The 16,352-nt window shown below is 40.4% G+C and overlaps 1 protein-coding gene across 1 annotated transcript in view; it reads right to left on the reverse strand.

Annotated features, from left to right (window-relative positions):
* Nucleotides 1-2,614: 2,614 nt before the first annotated feature.
* Nucleotides 2,615-16,352, reverse strand: part of pcdh11 (protocadherin 11) — a 126,688-nt gene continuing 112,950 nt past the window's right edge. The window contains exon 7 of the mRNA XM_018669151.2: nt 2,615-7,120. Coding sequence (XP_018524667.1) covers nt 6,657-7,120 — 464 coding nt within the window. The 3' untranslated portion in view covers nt 2,615-6,656. The remainder of the gene's footprint in view (nt 7,121-16,352) is intronic.

The raw sequence follows: 16,352 nt of genomic DNA on the forward strand, positions 1-16,352 counted from the left end.
TTCACCAGATATTATTCCAAAGGTCATCTTATAGTAATTAGTACCCTGCTGTTGACTAAACAGCCTCAAGGTACCTGATGGCCAGTTTAATTACAATTTGAAATGAGTGTACTGTTTGACAAACTCTATATGTTCTCTTGACACTTCAACAGATGACACCTTGAGAACTAAGTAGGTTTACAATAAGTTGGCTTGTTAGCAGATGGGGATGGAGGGTGTATGGGGGCGCTGAGAAAAGAAACAAGTACTGAGTGCGCTGTTAAGATCACAAAATCCTTACTGTTCAAATACACAGTAATTACCGGAAATGCAGATTGGTGTAGTTGGGTATGCATGTGTTTTGACAGTGCGGACATCCTCTGCACTGTCACTGTCTCATTATTAGCCAATTACCATGGAAAACTAATGGGGCAGGTCACAGCCGGCTCTCTTAAGGAGACTGGGGACTGAACATATGCTGAAGATGTGGCAAGATGACACAGTCCAGCAAGCCTTTGGTGCGTTACGAGGTACATGACATAGCTCTTTGTGTCATGCAAGTTAGGAGTCAGTTCGGAGAGATCCTGTCATGTCTTATTGTTGTGAACAGCAACCCCTGCACTATATGCTTTAGGTTTCCTCTCTGAGGGATTGTGTGCATTCATAAGAGAACAGTGGGTAAAGCATTAAGCCAAAAGGGCCCCAGGTAGGATATATAGCCCAGGGGGATTGTCGAAGCTGTTGTTGCGGAGTTTGCCTTTGAGGCATCAAAGCTCGCATGGATGGATGGATGGATGAATGGATGGATGGAAACATGGATGAATGGATAAACAGATACACAGTCCAGATGTACTACAAGCAATGGTCAAAAAGACAGCCGAAGGGTATCGCTGAAGATGCTGGGAGATGATGGTGTACAGTGAGTCTAAAGTAAATCAATGCTGTCAGAACAGCCACAGCACATGAACGAACAAATACTTTTTTCTACTCCTGGCTTAAACTTAGATTTACTTCTTGGCCTTGGAACCAAAAGGCTAAAATTAAGGGTTTATTGTGTTCTATTGATTTTCCTCTGAAATTTATAGGCAACTTCCTAGAGTCTATGGCCTATGCTGATATGATAATGGCTGGACAGTCTAATGAGTAGATGAGCGACCTTGTGACGGGAAGCGCATTGATTTGTATTGTTGGACCAAATCAAAAATGTAGGAATTGATCGAGGAGTGCTCTGCCCTTCCTAAACAGAGACCATCAAAGTGCCCTTTAGACTCTAAAGGTGCCACGTGCTACATTTTAAAGGTCTAATCATTCATTTAATTGACCACATAAACTTTAGGCATATTGACATGCATAATTCAACAGTTTGACTGACCATATAGATGAAAAATAGGCAGTTTATGTTTCTTCCTAAATAACTGATACAATATTTAAAACATCACAGAGTATTCTGGGTTAATAATGTTGTTCACTAAGACATGAAGCACCCTAAAATCCAGTGCATGGATTTAGGGTGCTATTTACATCACAAACGGTGTAAAAGTTCTGCAGTTTACCCTGAAAAGTGGAAACTAGATGCTGTATTCAAATTGTGTGGGATGGAAGTTAACAATGGGAACAATTCAGTGGTTAAAACATAATAATTAAAGATGAAATAAAGTTTAATGCAGCCGTAATCAGCATTTTTATGTCAACAATAGATGACATGACCGATGGCATGTGACAGGGATCGCTGTAGATGAACCCACCAGAAATAATCACCTGACACAATAGTTCCTATCGGCTCTACTGCGCTTTATAGGTTCTTTCAGCTTAATGTTTTGGTTTTCCAGCCCATAATTTACTAGTTTCAGTTTAGTCTCATTTGTCAACACTTTCATTAACATCAGTGTTGGTTGTAGCAGGCAGCCACTTTTAGTGAAACGGCTGTAAAATACTACCTGCCCAGCGTCAAACAACAAGCAAACAACCAACAGACAAAATTAGCAACTAGCTAGTAAACATCATGCAGCATTTGTCGGCTAAAGAGCCAGATATCTTTAGCCGACAGGAGTTGGTGGAGACCAAAAATAGATTTAAAAGGAGAGTAAATAAGTAAATATTGGATTTACTGGACTCATAACAACAACTCCATATAAATGCGAAAAAGAAAATCCTATATGATTTTATCTGAATGTAGTCTGTGTACTCACAGCCACAAACCCTGGGTTTAGCTGATGCCCAAGTGGTGGAAAAGAATTACATGTAATGTGTTGTGTAATGTGTTAAAAAAAAAAAAATCAATACTAAGCATCTTTAACGCATAGCTCCTTCTGAAGAGACAAGCCGTGATATTATGCAAGAAAGCGGTGGACAAGTGAAAGCAAAACCCCCTCACGATCACACCTTCCATTGTATTTCTGTGTCCTTTCCGTGTTTAATAATAATTACATTTTTTTCTTTTCCCATAAATATAGACACACATGTCACAGGCTGAATTGTATCCCCGGCGGCTTTAATTTCCAGAAATTATGAAGGTGAAATGCCATGTCTGATTTGATGGGTCTTATATCATTAGCTTGTAATTGCAATGATTGGAATACAGTGACAGTATGCTCTCATGTCACATCTATCACTGATATGACAATGCTCTCAGAAAAATCTAATCAAACAACAATGTAAAGTGAAGGACAATCATGAATCAAGCATACTTTGAGGACTCAATATTTAATGGCTCAAGTAAAATTCAATGACAAGAAAAATCATTTCACCATATGGAAGGTCTTTTTTTTTTTCATAGATTTAAATGGAATATCTTACAAAGGCATGACAACACAGACTGTATAGCTTTAACTGACTGATACAGATTTGCTGGCAAGCATTGAAGCCTTCTCTCAAAGCAAACTTGACCTGACTCACTGATGACTAATTTACAAGCATATACTTAGGTCTTATATCATATTTTGATATAGTTTTTTGTACAAGATACATTTGTGTACATAAAATATTCTGGCAAGGTGCATGCCAGTATACACATATGTGCACACAAGCACACGCACACACATTCATACATGCAAGGAGACGCACACACACTCTCCCTCACACACATACAAGATCACCTATGAACACATTCAAACACACACTCATCAATATTATGCATATGTATCCATTTACATTACAACAGAGATTGTCATCTCATCACTTTCTGCTGCTTTCCCTTTTTCCTTTTTATACAAATTGTGAATTCCAGTATTTAACCTGTAGCCTTTAGTCTTTACTGTATGTGTCTTTCCAGTTTGTAACCATTATTACTAGTTCTTAGGGGTACTGCTATGTACAGTTTAAAATCCAGTTTACCTGACAGTATAGATATTTGTGTGTACGTGGAGGCATAAGTGGTACGCACATTTCACAAAGTTTGAATGTGTACACTATGTAACATTTGCTTTGTTCCATAAGACTGACAAACAGGTAGAGCAGTAAAACATCAATACCGACACTGAATCTAATGATGGACGCATGGACTACAAGTGTCAAAATGCCTTGTGGAAGTCCAAACAGTTCATGCAAAACATGACACAGGTTGACGTGGTAATCATGACACACATTTGAATAGAAAAGTTCTGAAAATTAAAAAAAAAAGAAGCAGTTTTCAGTGTTAAGTATCCTTAATATTTCTATCATTAGGGCAGAGAGAATTAGAAAAATATGAAAAATAGCAGTGAGAGCAGAATCATGCAAAGTGAAAACCTGTAATCACTCTTAACATTTTGTCTTTTTCAATTTGTGTTTTTGTGAAAAGATGAAAACCTTCAACATGGTACTCATCTGAGCCCCCCCACCCAAAAAAAACTGATGAACATTCATGTGGTATGCTCTTTGTTTTTTAAAAATTAATAATTGAAACACCAAACTCTTACCTCTAAAAGGACATATGGTAAAAGAAAAATGTTACTGCAGTAAACAAAATAACTCATGTTAGTATCAAAAGCAACATCATACAGATGTACATTCATGCAGTTATTATACTATTCCCTCTAGAACTTCTCTTTTGATTAATGCAGCTGCTGCAATGTTACAGTTCATATGGGTTATGTAGGCAGAGTAAGTTAAAACACAGTGAGAGATACAGATAGGTAATATTGTGCTTACTGTACACATGTGATTGGCTAAATTATTTCAAACAATCACATTTTTATTACAGTGTGACAGTGTATTATCCCTTACTTAGTTCATGGATATTCTCTTCCATTCCTTGATATGAGGAAGGGCACAATTTCCTGTGTCATTTATAAACACTCCAACAGCAGATCATGTCTGTACTTCTCATTGTTAATGGATGGGAAAGTTTCTTTAAAAAATCACTGTTATTTTTTCAGCCTTATTTTTGTTGAAAAGACCCAACCAGGAATTTATTTGCCCTACTTATTCACATGATCGTAAACAGAGACTGAAAAGACTTATGAGGCTTTAGAGGCAACTTTTGGATCACATATCACAAGCGTTGGATTTGTCAGAGAGGAAAAAAATCCCAATTTTATTGTGACATCATGATGTATGTTCCCTTTGATATGCGCTCCTTTTGATCAAATATGCATTGTTTATACCATTTGGCGATACACGTCTGTCCTATAACTATGAAATGAGATGAAAAGTGATAGAGGAAAAAAAATCTGAGTGTTAGTAAATGAGCTGAAATTGGATTCCCAAACAGGGACACTTTCATCAACTGATGTTTATAGGAGGATTTATTTAAGTTGCTTGTTTTGAATTAAATTCATTTTGGTAATTGACTGGGGTGAAATTGAATTGCCCCTTCCTGTGTCCTTGACACACTGCTCCTTTAAGTGATCATTTCACTGAGTCCCAGATAAATCCTCTTTATAATGATAAGAGTCCTGACCCCAAGTATCCGAGAGAATAGGTGTGGTAGCTGAGAGCATGCAAACACAATTTGCCTAGCACCTTCCCTCGAGAATGCCACGTTGCATTATAGATTTAGGCCTGTTCCCAATTTGCAAGATGGTACAAGAAAATGAATCGCATGAATCATATACCTGATGATGTAGACACCTGGCTTGGATGTTACTGGAGAGAAAAATGGATATCAGCAAAGTCACTTATTGCTGTAGCAATAGATTATACTGCACCCAATCTGTTACAGCAGAGTTAGTCTGAAGTAGTTATCATCATCAGTACAATTTACACACACAGGCAGTGGTGCAGTGTGTGTATGATGAAACCATGGTGAGGGGGCAGCCTGCAGGGAGGTCCTTTCAAATAGTGCCAATGCCTATTCTTATGATAACTGCAAAAATAACATTAACATCAATAATTCAGTTAGACTCAGGACCCTGAAGAAATTCATGCACCCTGGTCTATTATTCCAGTGTCAACACATGGTGAAAACTGATAATTGAAACTGTGCAGCCAAACTGAGTGGTATGAAAACACAAAATAGTAATTAATAGCAAGAACATAGGTGTTATAAATGATATGATGGGAGGAGAGGGAACGTATAAAGCTGCTATTTCTGACCACTTGTCACCTTTTCATTGCCTCCACACACGCAGAGCACGTTTCTGGCTGGCCGAGAGAATCGTTCCAAACCTCCCAACCACAATGAGGGGTCACTACTGAGATCACACATCAAAGTAATTAGACTGAGAATTTCATAATTGGCTCCATAGCTATTATTATGTGTGAGTTTCTGAGCAGCAAAATGTGAGAAATAGAAACAAAGGGAAGAAAACAAAGGGTACGTTTCCAAAGCGCATCTGTCTGCGCTTTTCAAGGCTAAGCTACTGAGATAATGCTAGGAGTGAACATTTCCTTAATAGAGTTGGCAGAGATGGAGCAACCACCGTATGGAAAACATCCTGGGCATGTGTGTGTGTGTGTGCAGGAGTTTGTGTTGTTTTTTCTCTTCTGTTATACTTTGTCTACTGGTCCATGGTGAAAATGTAGAATGCAAAAGATTACCGGTGCTGTCTACTATTGGCCTAGTTATGCTTTGTAGACTTTTTTTAAATTTTTTTTATCCTTCTGCAGTCCCCTGACCAAAATAGACTTCTGAAACACGTTCAGGCAAGACAAAAGAAACATCTTCCACCACCAAAGGAGTTTGTGCTGCGTGTTACACAGAGCAATACTTCACTACAACTTGAACAGAAATACCATCCACGCAGAGCTCATAATTAACATTTAGCCCAATTTAGCTCACTCAACAAGAAGTACTGTATTTGCATTTGTTTCTGTGCGAGGAAATGGTCTTTTAGGACACAGTTCCACTAAGCTGGGCCCAGGGAGCTTAAAGCGTACATTGGTCTTTCTTATCACTAAACAAATATCACCAAACTGAAAGCAAAAATTATCTTTTTTTTTTCTGTGATGGAACTACTTTGGTATAGAACTACCTTTTATTTATTGTACATGGGTCTGCTATGTTAAGACTTACGTTTCCTTTCAAATGCTTAAGCTGTCAGACTGATCCCCCATGATTTTGTCTGAGCGACATCATCATGATTGAATCCATTCTCAGATGTCTTCATTAGTAAAACTGAGCTGGAGCTGGTCAGAGTTATTCAAATTATGCATACCTCCACACGTACGCATACACACTGATCATAAGTTACTGACAAAAAGCCGTCGATGGTTGGAGTCACATGTATGTCAGGCCGATGAAGATCTGTCTTTTGCTCTTACAACTGGTGCTCATGTAAGAAAGAGCTGCTGCCCCCACTGGAGGGCGTCTGCTGCCCAGGGGAGGAAAAGCTCGCCAGGGGAATGACCTTGACGGGGTCCTCCTTCTTACTACTGCAGTGTCTATCCAGGGTGTTGTAGAACTGCGGCCGGTTGATCCCTTTGTCCAGTTCATCCTTTTTGGGCACAGACCTGCCCAGGGTATGGCGGCCATCCATGACCCCCATGCCGACCATGTTAGCTTTGGCTCCCCGGGCGCAGCTCTGCTGGAAGCCAAAGGAGGGGAGGGTACCGGTGATGGCGGTGGTGGTAGGGTTGGAGGTGGGGCTGTTGCTGCCAGGACCCTGGAACTGGGCCAGGGCCGGGGGCATCCAGCAGCTGTCGGAGTGGCCCAGTATCAGACACTCCTGGGTACAGGTCTCAGAGGCCTCAGCCAAGGCTTTCTGCAGGTTCACCTCAATGGCTGTCAAGGGAAAAAACAAAAAAAAAACAGGAGAGAAAAGGAAAAAGAAGAAAACAACATAGTTAATCCAACAGGTCAGAACACACACAGAGTGCAGCTGAAATGCCATGATTTTACCGAGGTGCTGTAAAAGCACTGAATGAACTCATGAATCATAATGTAAATAGAAGAAAGTTGTCGTCTTATCAGTGGTTGACCCACAAAATGTCAGCCTTTTAGCAAAATGAAAGTCAGTGATAAATGTTTCATTTCATCTTGTAATGAGAAAAACACCAGCAGAGCATTTAATTTCCATTGGTATTCCCGTGACTCTGTCTGTTTACCTACAATATGCAATGAATTCCCTGTAGCTTAATTAGAGTTAAGAAAAAAATGTCTTGCTGTTTGTGTCTCGGATTGGCTTTACTGTATTAAATATTTAATGAACGTCTTAACAAAGCATTGTTTATTTTAATCACTGTCAGTGTGGCACACCTTAAATCCTTTTGATCTTTCAGAATCCAAAATAAATCTGGTCAAATAAGAAAACCCCAAATAGCATGAGCTGGGAAAAAAGAAATCAGATTATGCCAGAATCCTGTGAGCATCGTTAGCATAATTTAGGTCTAATTAATATACATGGTTAATTGTGGCAGTGTTTAGGTTGCATGCATGGAATGGAGGAAAACAGAAAATTGAATGAGGAGGCGACTGGGCAAGGCTAAACACTCAAACTATCTTATCTCATTATCCTGGCACTGACATCACATGTGGAATGAGTCTGGGATGAGGCCTCAGCATTGAGCCTCAGCAATAAAGCCTGTCAAGCCAGATAATTAGAATGTAAAACAGTATGCACCAAGGCAACCAGGAGCCTGCAGTGTTATGTTTCCTAGGCCATGCAAAGGAAAGAGGGGTCCTCATTCAAACATCACATCGCTCCTCTAGGCCTCAGCTTCAAGCTGTCACGCAGAAATTATTTAGTATATTTGCATAAGTAAGAATGCTATAAATAATTAAGCGGCCTTAGACCCTAGTACGCTGGGACAACTATTTCCTTCACACATACAAGTCCTGCATGCTGTGTGTAATTCTATTCCACAGACATGAGCAAATCTTCTTGCCACCTTGTTTATTGTTCTATGGCATTCTACAAAAATGAAAATGAATATTGTGATTACTCTGGGTTAGTGATACCAGTCCAACCTCCCAAAACTATCTGGATTGGTGCACAACGGCCCAGTGCACTCACTTTTTTTTTTTTTTTTTTGTATTTCTGTGCTTCCGCAGATTGAATAGCACAGCGTCAACTTTAATTATGAGAGCGGTGTCTGAAAATGAATCGCCTGGTATAAATTGTGAGGATATATTTGGAGTGCCCACGTGGAGTCAAATCTGTCCTCTCCATATTGAACTGGAGCCTTGGAGCAGGAGTGTATAAATCCCCTGGGCGGTAAATGTGTCACCTTTCAGAGGGTCACTAACTTCATTAAGGCAAAAATGGATGCTGCTTTCTCATTCTCTGAGCTAGCACAATAGGGCCGAGCCAAGTCTCGGCCGTGCCCCGACTCAATCTCTCTCTCTCTCTCGCGCTCAGTGTTTTCTGCTGTTGGTGATGCCTTTTCAGGGTGCTGCCGTTTTTGATGAGGTAATGTTATTAGCATAAATGTCTTATTCCCCAAGCATGCACGAATAAATTCTTCTGGGTCCTAACACAAACAGACACACATTCAAAAGTGGATCTTTGCCAGATTTCTTGCCTCCTCCTCAACTTTAAATGATAAGTGCAGTTGTACAGCTGTCTTTAACATAGCGTGCTTTACAAATGAAAGGTAGTCTGAGACTCCTCACTTCACACGGCTCGAACTCACAGCAGTTCTGTGTCAACAGCCTTCAGTGCCTCCAAAATTTTGTATGCGATATTTCACATCCAGCCTCTCCAAAAAAGACACGGGCCTGTACTATTTTCTATTCCGGTGGGATAGTTTGGAAAGGTGGCGGCAGGTTTGGGAGGGTGGAAGCACGGCGTGAGTGATGTCGCTGACAGCTCTGGCTGCTTTCGTCAGCCAGAGGTATGCCGCAGCCTGCTTTGTGATGCCGCTGTCTTTTGTATTCAGGGGAAACAACTGTACCCCGCAGAGCTTTCGGGAGGAATCACACATCACTGACGCCACGGATCCCCTGATGCTGTGAACATCCTTTTCAACGTTCCCTTCAAGGAAATTTGAATGGCAGACAAGTGGGGATAATGGCAAACAATGGAGTGTAATAGACAGCACGACAGAGATCAGACCCACCGTTCTCATTTGAGATGATTCATCTTCACTGAGCAGCGGTGATGTGGTTGAAACAAAACTGTGATACCTGTTTAGTTACTCTGTAGAGCTGAGTGATGCATACATAATACAAGTTTGGCTGCAATCACCCCAAATGTCTGACTTCTGTTGACACCAGAAACGAGGTGGTATTTCAATTCATGTCCGGATTCAAAACAGCCTGCAGGCTTAAGTTGACTGCTCTGTCATAAGGTAATCTATTATCTGTGGTCTTGTTGCGTATTTCTAAACACCCCACTGCACCACAGTTCTAGGTGCCGAGTTGATCTTATGGTCACGCACAAGGTCAATACCAGTGGTAGCCTACAGCAATCTTGTTCTGCAACATCAACACATCCCTTGGCCAGCCACTGATCGAACACCGCTGCATCCACCTTTGACTGACCTTCCATTTGTGTGGTCGAACATTACAGCTTGTGTAAACATTGAACACATGTAAGGGAGAGGTATGAGAATGCTGGATGGCATGCAAAACATTCCCAACAAATGTTTTTTGGACTAAATGAAAATACTTGAATTCGACTGAACATGACGTGAGGCTGATGCAGCACAAGTGCTTCTCTGTGATGAGAAATCTTTTAATTTAGAAACATAAGGAGGTTAGACTTGATGACTTGAATGCCTGCAATATTTTGCAATTCATTTCGGTTCAATAGCCCAAAAGTTTTTGAGAAATAAAAGTTGTTTTGTTCAGACTTTCAAGTATTTTAGTACTTTAGTCTGTGTTGTTGAAAGCAGGGGGAAAAATGAGCACCAGCATTACATAAACATCTTTCAGTCTAATGCAGTCCAGTACATCACCACACTAAAAGCTGGATAAAAGCCTTGCTGAGCCAGTCTTAACAAAAACTCCATCAAAAATCGCAAGTATATTGTATTGGATTGTATTATAGTGTGCAGCTGCTCATCTTATTTTCAAACACATTTTGTAATATTCCAATCAGCTTGTGTGCTGCTGATTCATTGGTAATAATGTCCTTTTAAGTACAGCTTTGATACCGAACCACCACAGAAAACAAATTCATGTTCTAATTTAAAACAATCAAGCCCCGATGCATGACGTGACACTGTTTCCAGTGCAATTTTCTACAACAGCGGCAAATATGGGATTATACATTTTGTGTTTACGCATTATATTTTGCCTTTTTATTATACTGGTATGCTTTCAATCTCCCTTGTTTTCTTCCCTGATGGCCATGAAATCCACTAATGCAAATACAAGTTCTGACAGGCAGAAACACACACACACACAAGAAGGATGCATATTAGCCGGATGATCAGGGCTTTTCAGCACAACAGTATGAGATATTTAACATGACAGTTGATGATATTTACTGACAGAGCTAGTTACATCTTGATGAGCTTCACATTAAGGTCTGCACACATATCACGATTCAACTCATTATTTCAGCATGCACAAACTCATTATTGCTAATTAAAAGGATAATTGCATGCATCTAGGACATTAAATTCCTCGAACAGCCATCAGGAAGGTGGACTAGGCCCCTGACTCATCCTACGGTGTTAATTGGCGCAGTCTTTTCAATTTTTTCAGCTGGAAACCTATACGCATCAAACTCATGTGTTGTCCAGTGAAGGTTTTGTCAAGCCTCCACGAGAGCGTGCGTGATCACAGCCATATTTAAATTTTATTTGTTTATGTGTCACATACACAGTGCCGTAGCTGTGTTGTGATTTAAAAGGTCCAGTCCATGACTGCAGTCTTGTAAATCCAGATATATATAGATATATATATATTTTTTCTAACATGGTGATCTATTGGACCAAAGGTTTTTCTTTTTTTGTTTTAGAGTCTAAGGTTTTGATACACGGGCTGTCACTATATGTCACAACACAACATAGTTGTTTTCTTTGCTGCGAAGACTTAGGAAAGAAGTTTTTTTTTCTAGTTACACAACACTGCACAAAAAATGCAGAAAATAAAACATAAGCCGGAATGTAACAATGGCAAGAAAATAAACCTTTCATCACCCAGAGCATTATCACCTATAGAGCTACAACCCTCTCAGTGTCAGTTAATGTGACTTCAACAGGTTTAATAGTATCAGAAAATAAAGGGGAAATGCAAAGAGGCTTATATCCAGCTGTATGAGACCTTGTCTTTCATCAAGAGTTATACAACCACCCTGATCCTGGAGTGCCACAGCTACTACAGCTACGATGGGTGCAAAAATATTATTATATTATTATACTATGTGTACTTGTGTGATAGGAGATGAGGTGAAGCTGAGGGTGAGAGAAAAAGAGAGAAAAAGAGAGATTGAGGCTACATGAGTCTCCGTGTCTGGGGGGAGACCGAAAGACCGAAACACAGGAATATGGAAGATTCTTTTAAACAAATAGAATCTCAGTAGAAATAATTGGGTTTGTAATTACCAAGACTTTATCACTTCACTCGGCCCATACCCACTCCAAACGTACAATCTGGATAAGCAAATGAATGGTCATTAATAATAATAGCGCTATTAAAACCCCTTGGTGTTGCACAGAAAAGAGAAATGCCATTACTTTCATCACAGCTCTGGCAATCATCATCTGATGGGAAGGCTAATGTCTCACTTTCGCAGAATTACAAATATGAGACAGCCCACTTACATGCTTGATGCATTTCACCATTCTTCCTGGCTTACCCGGGGATCATATTCATGATGCACACTTGTGAATGATTCATAGTTTTGATGATGTGTACTCATATGGATTCATGTTCTATTCAAGCTATCTCAAAGCTTGTGAGAGGCTGAGAGAATGAAAACTATGTGTCACAAGTCCTGCATTTAAATTCCTTTAACAGTGAAATAAGAATGTGCAGGCTCGGAGACAGGGTCTGTGACTCCTCTGGAAAAAGCCTGTCTCTATGGCAATGAGTCTGAAAATTAACTTTTCTCTGCACGTCAGACTCAAACGCTATTTGGTTTTCTTTACTTTTATCAGGAGGTACAGTATAATCCCTGGCGAAGGCAATAAGAGCTGTCATTGTCACCGCTGACAAGGGCGTGGAGGGGGAAGTAAATATTCCATTGTAGCAATAAAAAACTTGGCATGCTCTTTGGAAGGCACAGACCAGCTATGGCGTAGAGGTCAGCGGTGCCATGTAGGAGGCTGACATGTATTAAGATCTATAAGGAGCTGTGCTGGTGTAGACAGCTTGTCAAGGCCTACTGTAGAATTTTATTAACATGATTTTATCGTATAATGAGGAATGATCTCCCAGCCATCCTCGTCAGTGATCACATGGTATAAGAACTGCGTGCCAGTGAATGATAATGAATTACCTATGAGGTAATGAAATGGTAGATTTTTCCACTGAAACATAAATTTCAGAGCAATCCTGTGTAGCAGCGATAAAAAGTGAGATGTAAGAAATAGCAGAGGCCATTGCTCCTCTTTTTTACTTTTTAAAACAAATAGTGCCAGATGTAATGAATGGCCCTTTTTAAAGGAGACAATGTGACGCAGATAAGAGGGGAGAGAGGTTGTCCATATATACTCTAGACTAATTACTTTTGATGCATTTACTGAGACGCTGCTGACAACGGTGAGTCTCCGAGCCACATACGTATTTATCAGCACTTGTGGGACCTATACAGTTCCTCGCCTGTAATCCATCTAGCCTTGTCTACTCTCGACCCCTTTTGCTTTCCCAGTGTTTGACCCATTGTAACTGAAAGTAATTGCAGGCAGAAAACAACATCTAATGATTACTTTATCTGGGAGTCTGAGAGAGAGTGAAAAGTCACAGACAGGTACTTTCAACAAAAGGAGGAGGCCTTTTTGTTCCCGACACACAATTTCAGACAACAAAGAATATTATTGACTTGGCTGAGATTAGAACACCAAAACAAATAACAAAGCACAGAGAGAGGACAAAGTGCACAAAGAGAGAAAGGATCTCTTGAACAGCCCGGTGCCAAGCTCTCGCTTCTTTCTTTTTGTTGCCATTGATTAAAAGTATGTTGTAGGTTGAAGCACCCGTTTCTCCACTGAGAATATACAACACCAACATAATGTACAGACTTAATTTAATGTAAATTCCTTTATCTCCAACTCACCTCTGTTGTCAGGAGGAGAGAGAAAAAACCACACACACCTCACATTTTCATATCCACTCAGCATAAAATGCTTACCAAAAAAAAAAAAAAAAAAAAAAAAGGAAAAAAGCAAGACCTGACACCGACAACCACAATTGTGTGATTTCCATTAACAGAGAGCACAGTCGGGAAGGTAGAACACAGAAACAGCTTTCTTCTTGACACTTGACTTTTTGTGTGTGACATTGGTTGATTACATCTCCTTCATTATGTCTGGACCACTATTGGGCCTCTCCTCCCCCTCCTCCCCCGCCCGCGGACAAGATGCCGGTGTCACCGTCAACACAATCAGGCCTGGCCAAATACCCAGCATGGGCCAGATAGATGAGAGGTGCAAACACCATAACAATCTGCAATCAGCGCTCATCACCACAATGACACACAGAGGAGGAGGCACAGAGTTTCTACAGGGGGTAGAAACACAAGACATGCTCATGTAGATGCATGCGCACACACTCATACAAAAACCCACACATAAAAACACAGATGCTCTCGGTTTTAAACTCTCAAGCAAAGGTAGCCATTCATTCTCTCCTTCACAAGTCTGTACCCGCGCAGGCGCCGGACGATACTGTAGATATACTGTAGGTGTGCCGTCGCTGACAAGGAAGCAATACATAAATGCATATTTATAAGATTAAAAAAATGTGAATCCACCTTAAAATTCATTGCACATGGATGAATGTCGGAGAATTTCCATACTGTGTAGATAATGTGAGGTCTGGGAAATGAAAATAAAGAGGGTGGAGTGAAAAGGAAGTGAAAATATTTTAGGGGGATTAAGAAAGAAATGAAAATAGGCTGATTAAGTGGGACCTGACAAAGCTGTCTGATATTTGCAAGAAGATTGGATTGTTCCAGCAGGAATACTATCTAAACAATCATGATTTTTGGGGAAATGACTTTGATCTAAAAATGTAAATGTCACTTATAACACGCTTAGCTTTCCCTTTTAAAATCAAATTAGAAGCCGATTTGAGGCATAAGGAAGTCTTCTGCGAGTTAAACCTGTTGCATTAGGAGACAGTAACAATGGGTTTTTCAGAAAATAGCTAATAAAAAATCAAGGGCCCCTGCTTCTCATGATGGAGGAGAGACTAGCGAGACAAACTGTACAGCAGCCACCACTGTGCTACATCCTGTGTCATGTAACAAGCAAATTCATCACCCTGACCCATTGCCCCCAATTATTATGGAAAACAAGAATGAATCAAATTAACATTGAAGAAGCTCCCCAGATCTGGCTGCCTGTCTGTATAGCCAGTGGATTCAGCAGGAGGAAAGGAGAGGGTAATAAACAAGGTGCCACTGCATATGCTATATATCTTGCAGTCATTGATGATTAGCTCTGTTTTCCCTTAGCCATACATTACTGTTATTGCCTCCATGGCCAGGCAGATAGGAAGTGGATACAAAGGCATTGTGAAGCCCATCTCTCAATGGATAACTGGCAGGCTGAAAGCCACTCAGTGCCAGCGGCAGCATGATTTCAGTGCATGAGTGATCTGGGCATGGTGAAAATTGTAATCTTTTATATAAAAGGCGCTGAGAGGACAGTCTACTGTACACTTTTTGTTGTGTTTTTCCTGGGTGCGTGTTTATTGTACAGTGCGATATTTCTAAGTGAAATCATTCACTAAAAAAGGAGTCCCTCTTCAGATGTCAGCAGCTCAAGTCCTGGTGTTTTGTCCCACTTCAAAATCCTGAAAATGTGTAATCTATATGAGGTGTCAGTGTCAGGACCAGACACTCATCCTATCCCTTTTCCTCTTCCCCTTTTCTTTCTCCATTTTCAAAATATTTTGAGGACAGCTTAGGCATGAATACAGACTGTATGCGGTATTAGTCACAGTCATTAGTGCTGAGCAAACTTATATTTGAAATATCAGGGTGTAGTGTAGCATGGTAGAGGTTTTAATATGAGGGGCAGCCTCTTTCCAGATCCCCCTGTGCATGTACACATTAAAGGTTTTCCTTTTCCGAAGCGCCACAGACCCTCCTCCGGGGACAACTATTAATTTTTCACTGAAACCTCCCCTGAATAATGAATTCTGTCCTATTTATACGCTGTGATAAGTCCACTGAATGTCTAAAAAGGGGTTATCATGAAAAGGGTAAGGCTTTCAGAGAAAGACCTGTTCCTGCTTAACATGTTTAATTCATCCGCATCGCCATGTTCTTGAAAGCAGGAGAAAAGTCATATAATGTATCAGTGGCAAACATGAAAGCAGACACAAGCGGCGCATTCAATAAATCACTGCTTTACTTTTTACTGTTTTGATGTTGACTGTCACAATCCTCCACCCAAGCACCAGTCGCTGAAAGTTCAGATATATGCTTTTTACTCCCTCCAGGCCCCCCCGGCTGACAGATGCGCGCTCTCACCAAAATCACAGAGGCACTCAGTGGCTTGTGTTAATGTTTCTGTCACTACGCACTTTATTCGGGGTGTGTCGGGTGCAAGCATTGTCAACCAATGTTCGCAGCAGAGAGAGCGACAGATACCACATAGACGTGTGGAGGGAGAGAGAGTGTGAGAGAATGTGGCACTTGCTGAAACATGGATAAAAAAGGCGTAAAGTTTAGCGCATAAATAATGCAATAAAAACTAGAACATGTTTCAAAATCTGTGAAGAAAAAAAACTGGAATTGATGAATATTCTTAATACTTAGAATAACTGTTGCTACAGTGACTTCAGTTCGTACCAGGATAGGAGAAGAAGCTGCATTTTGCCTCTGTTTGTATCAGCATTCATACAGTTTCAATCTCAGACAAAAAACCATAAGGCTCATCTCTATCTCATCATA

Source organism: Lates calcarifer, linkage group LG8, assembly GCF_001640805.2.
Source record: "Lates calcarifer isolate ASB-BC8 linkage group LG8, TLL_Latcal_v3, whole genome shotgun sequence".
Taxonomy (NCBI): Eukaryota; Metazoa; Chordata; class Actinopteri; family Centropomidae; genus Lates; species Lates calcarifer.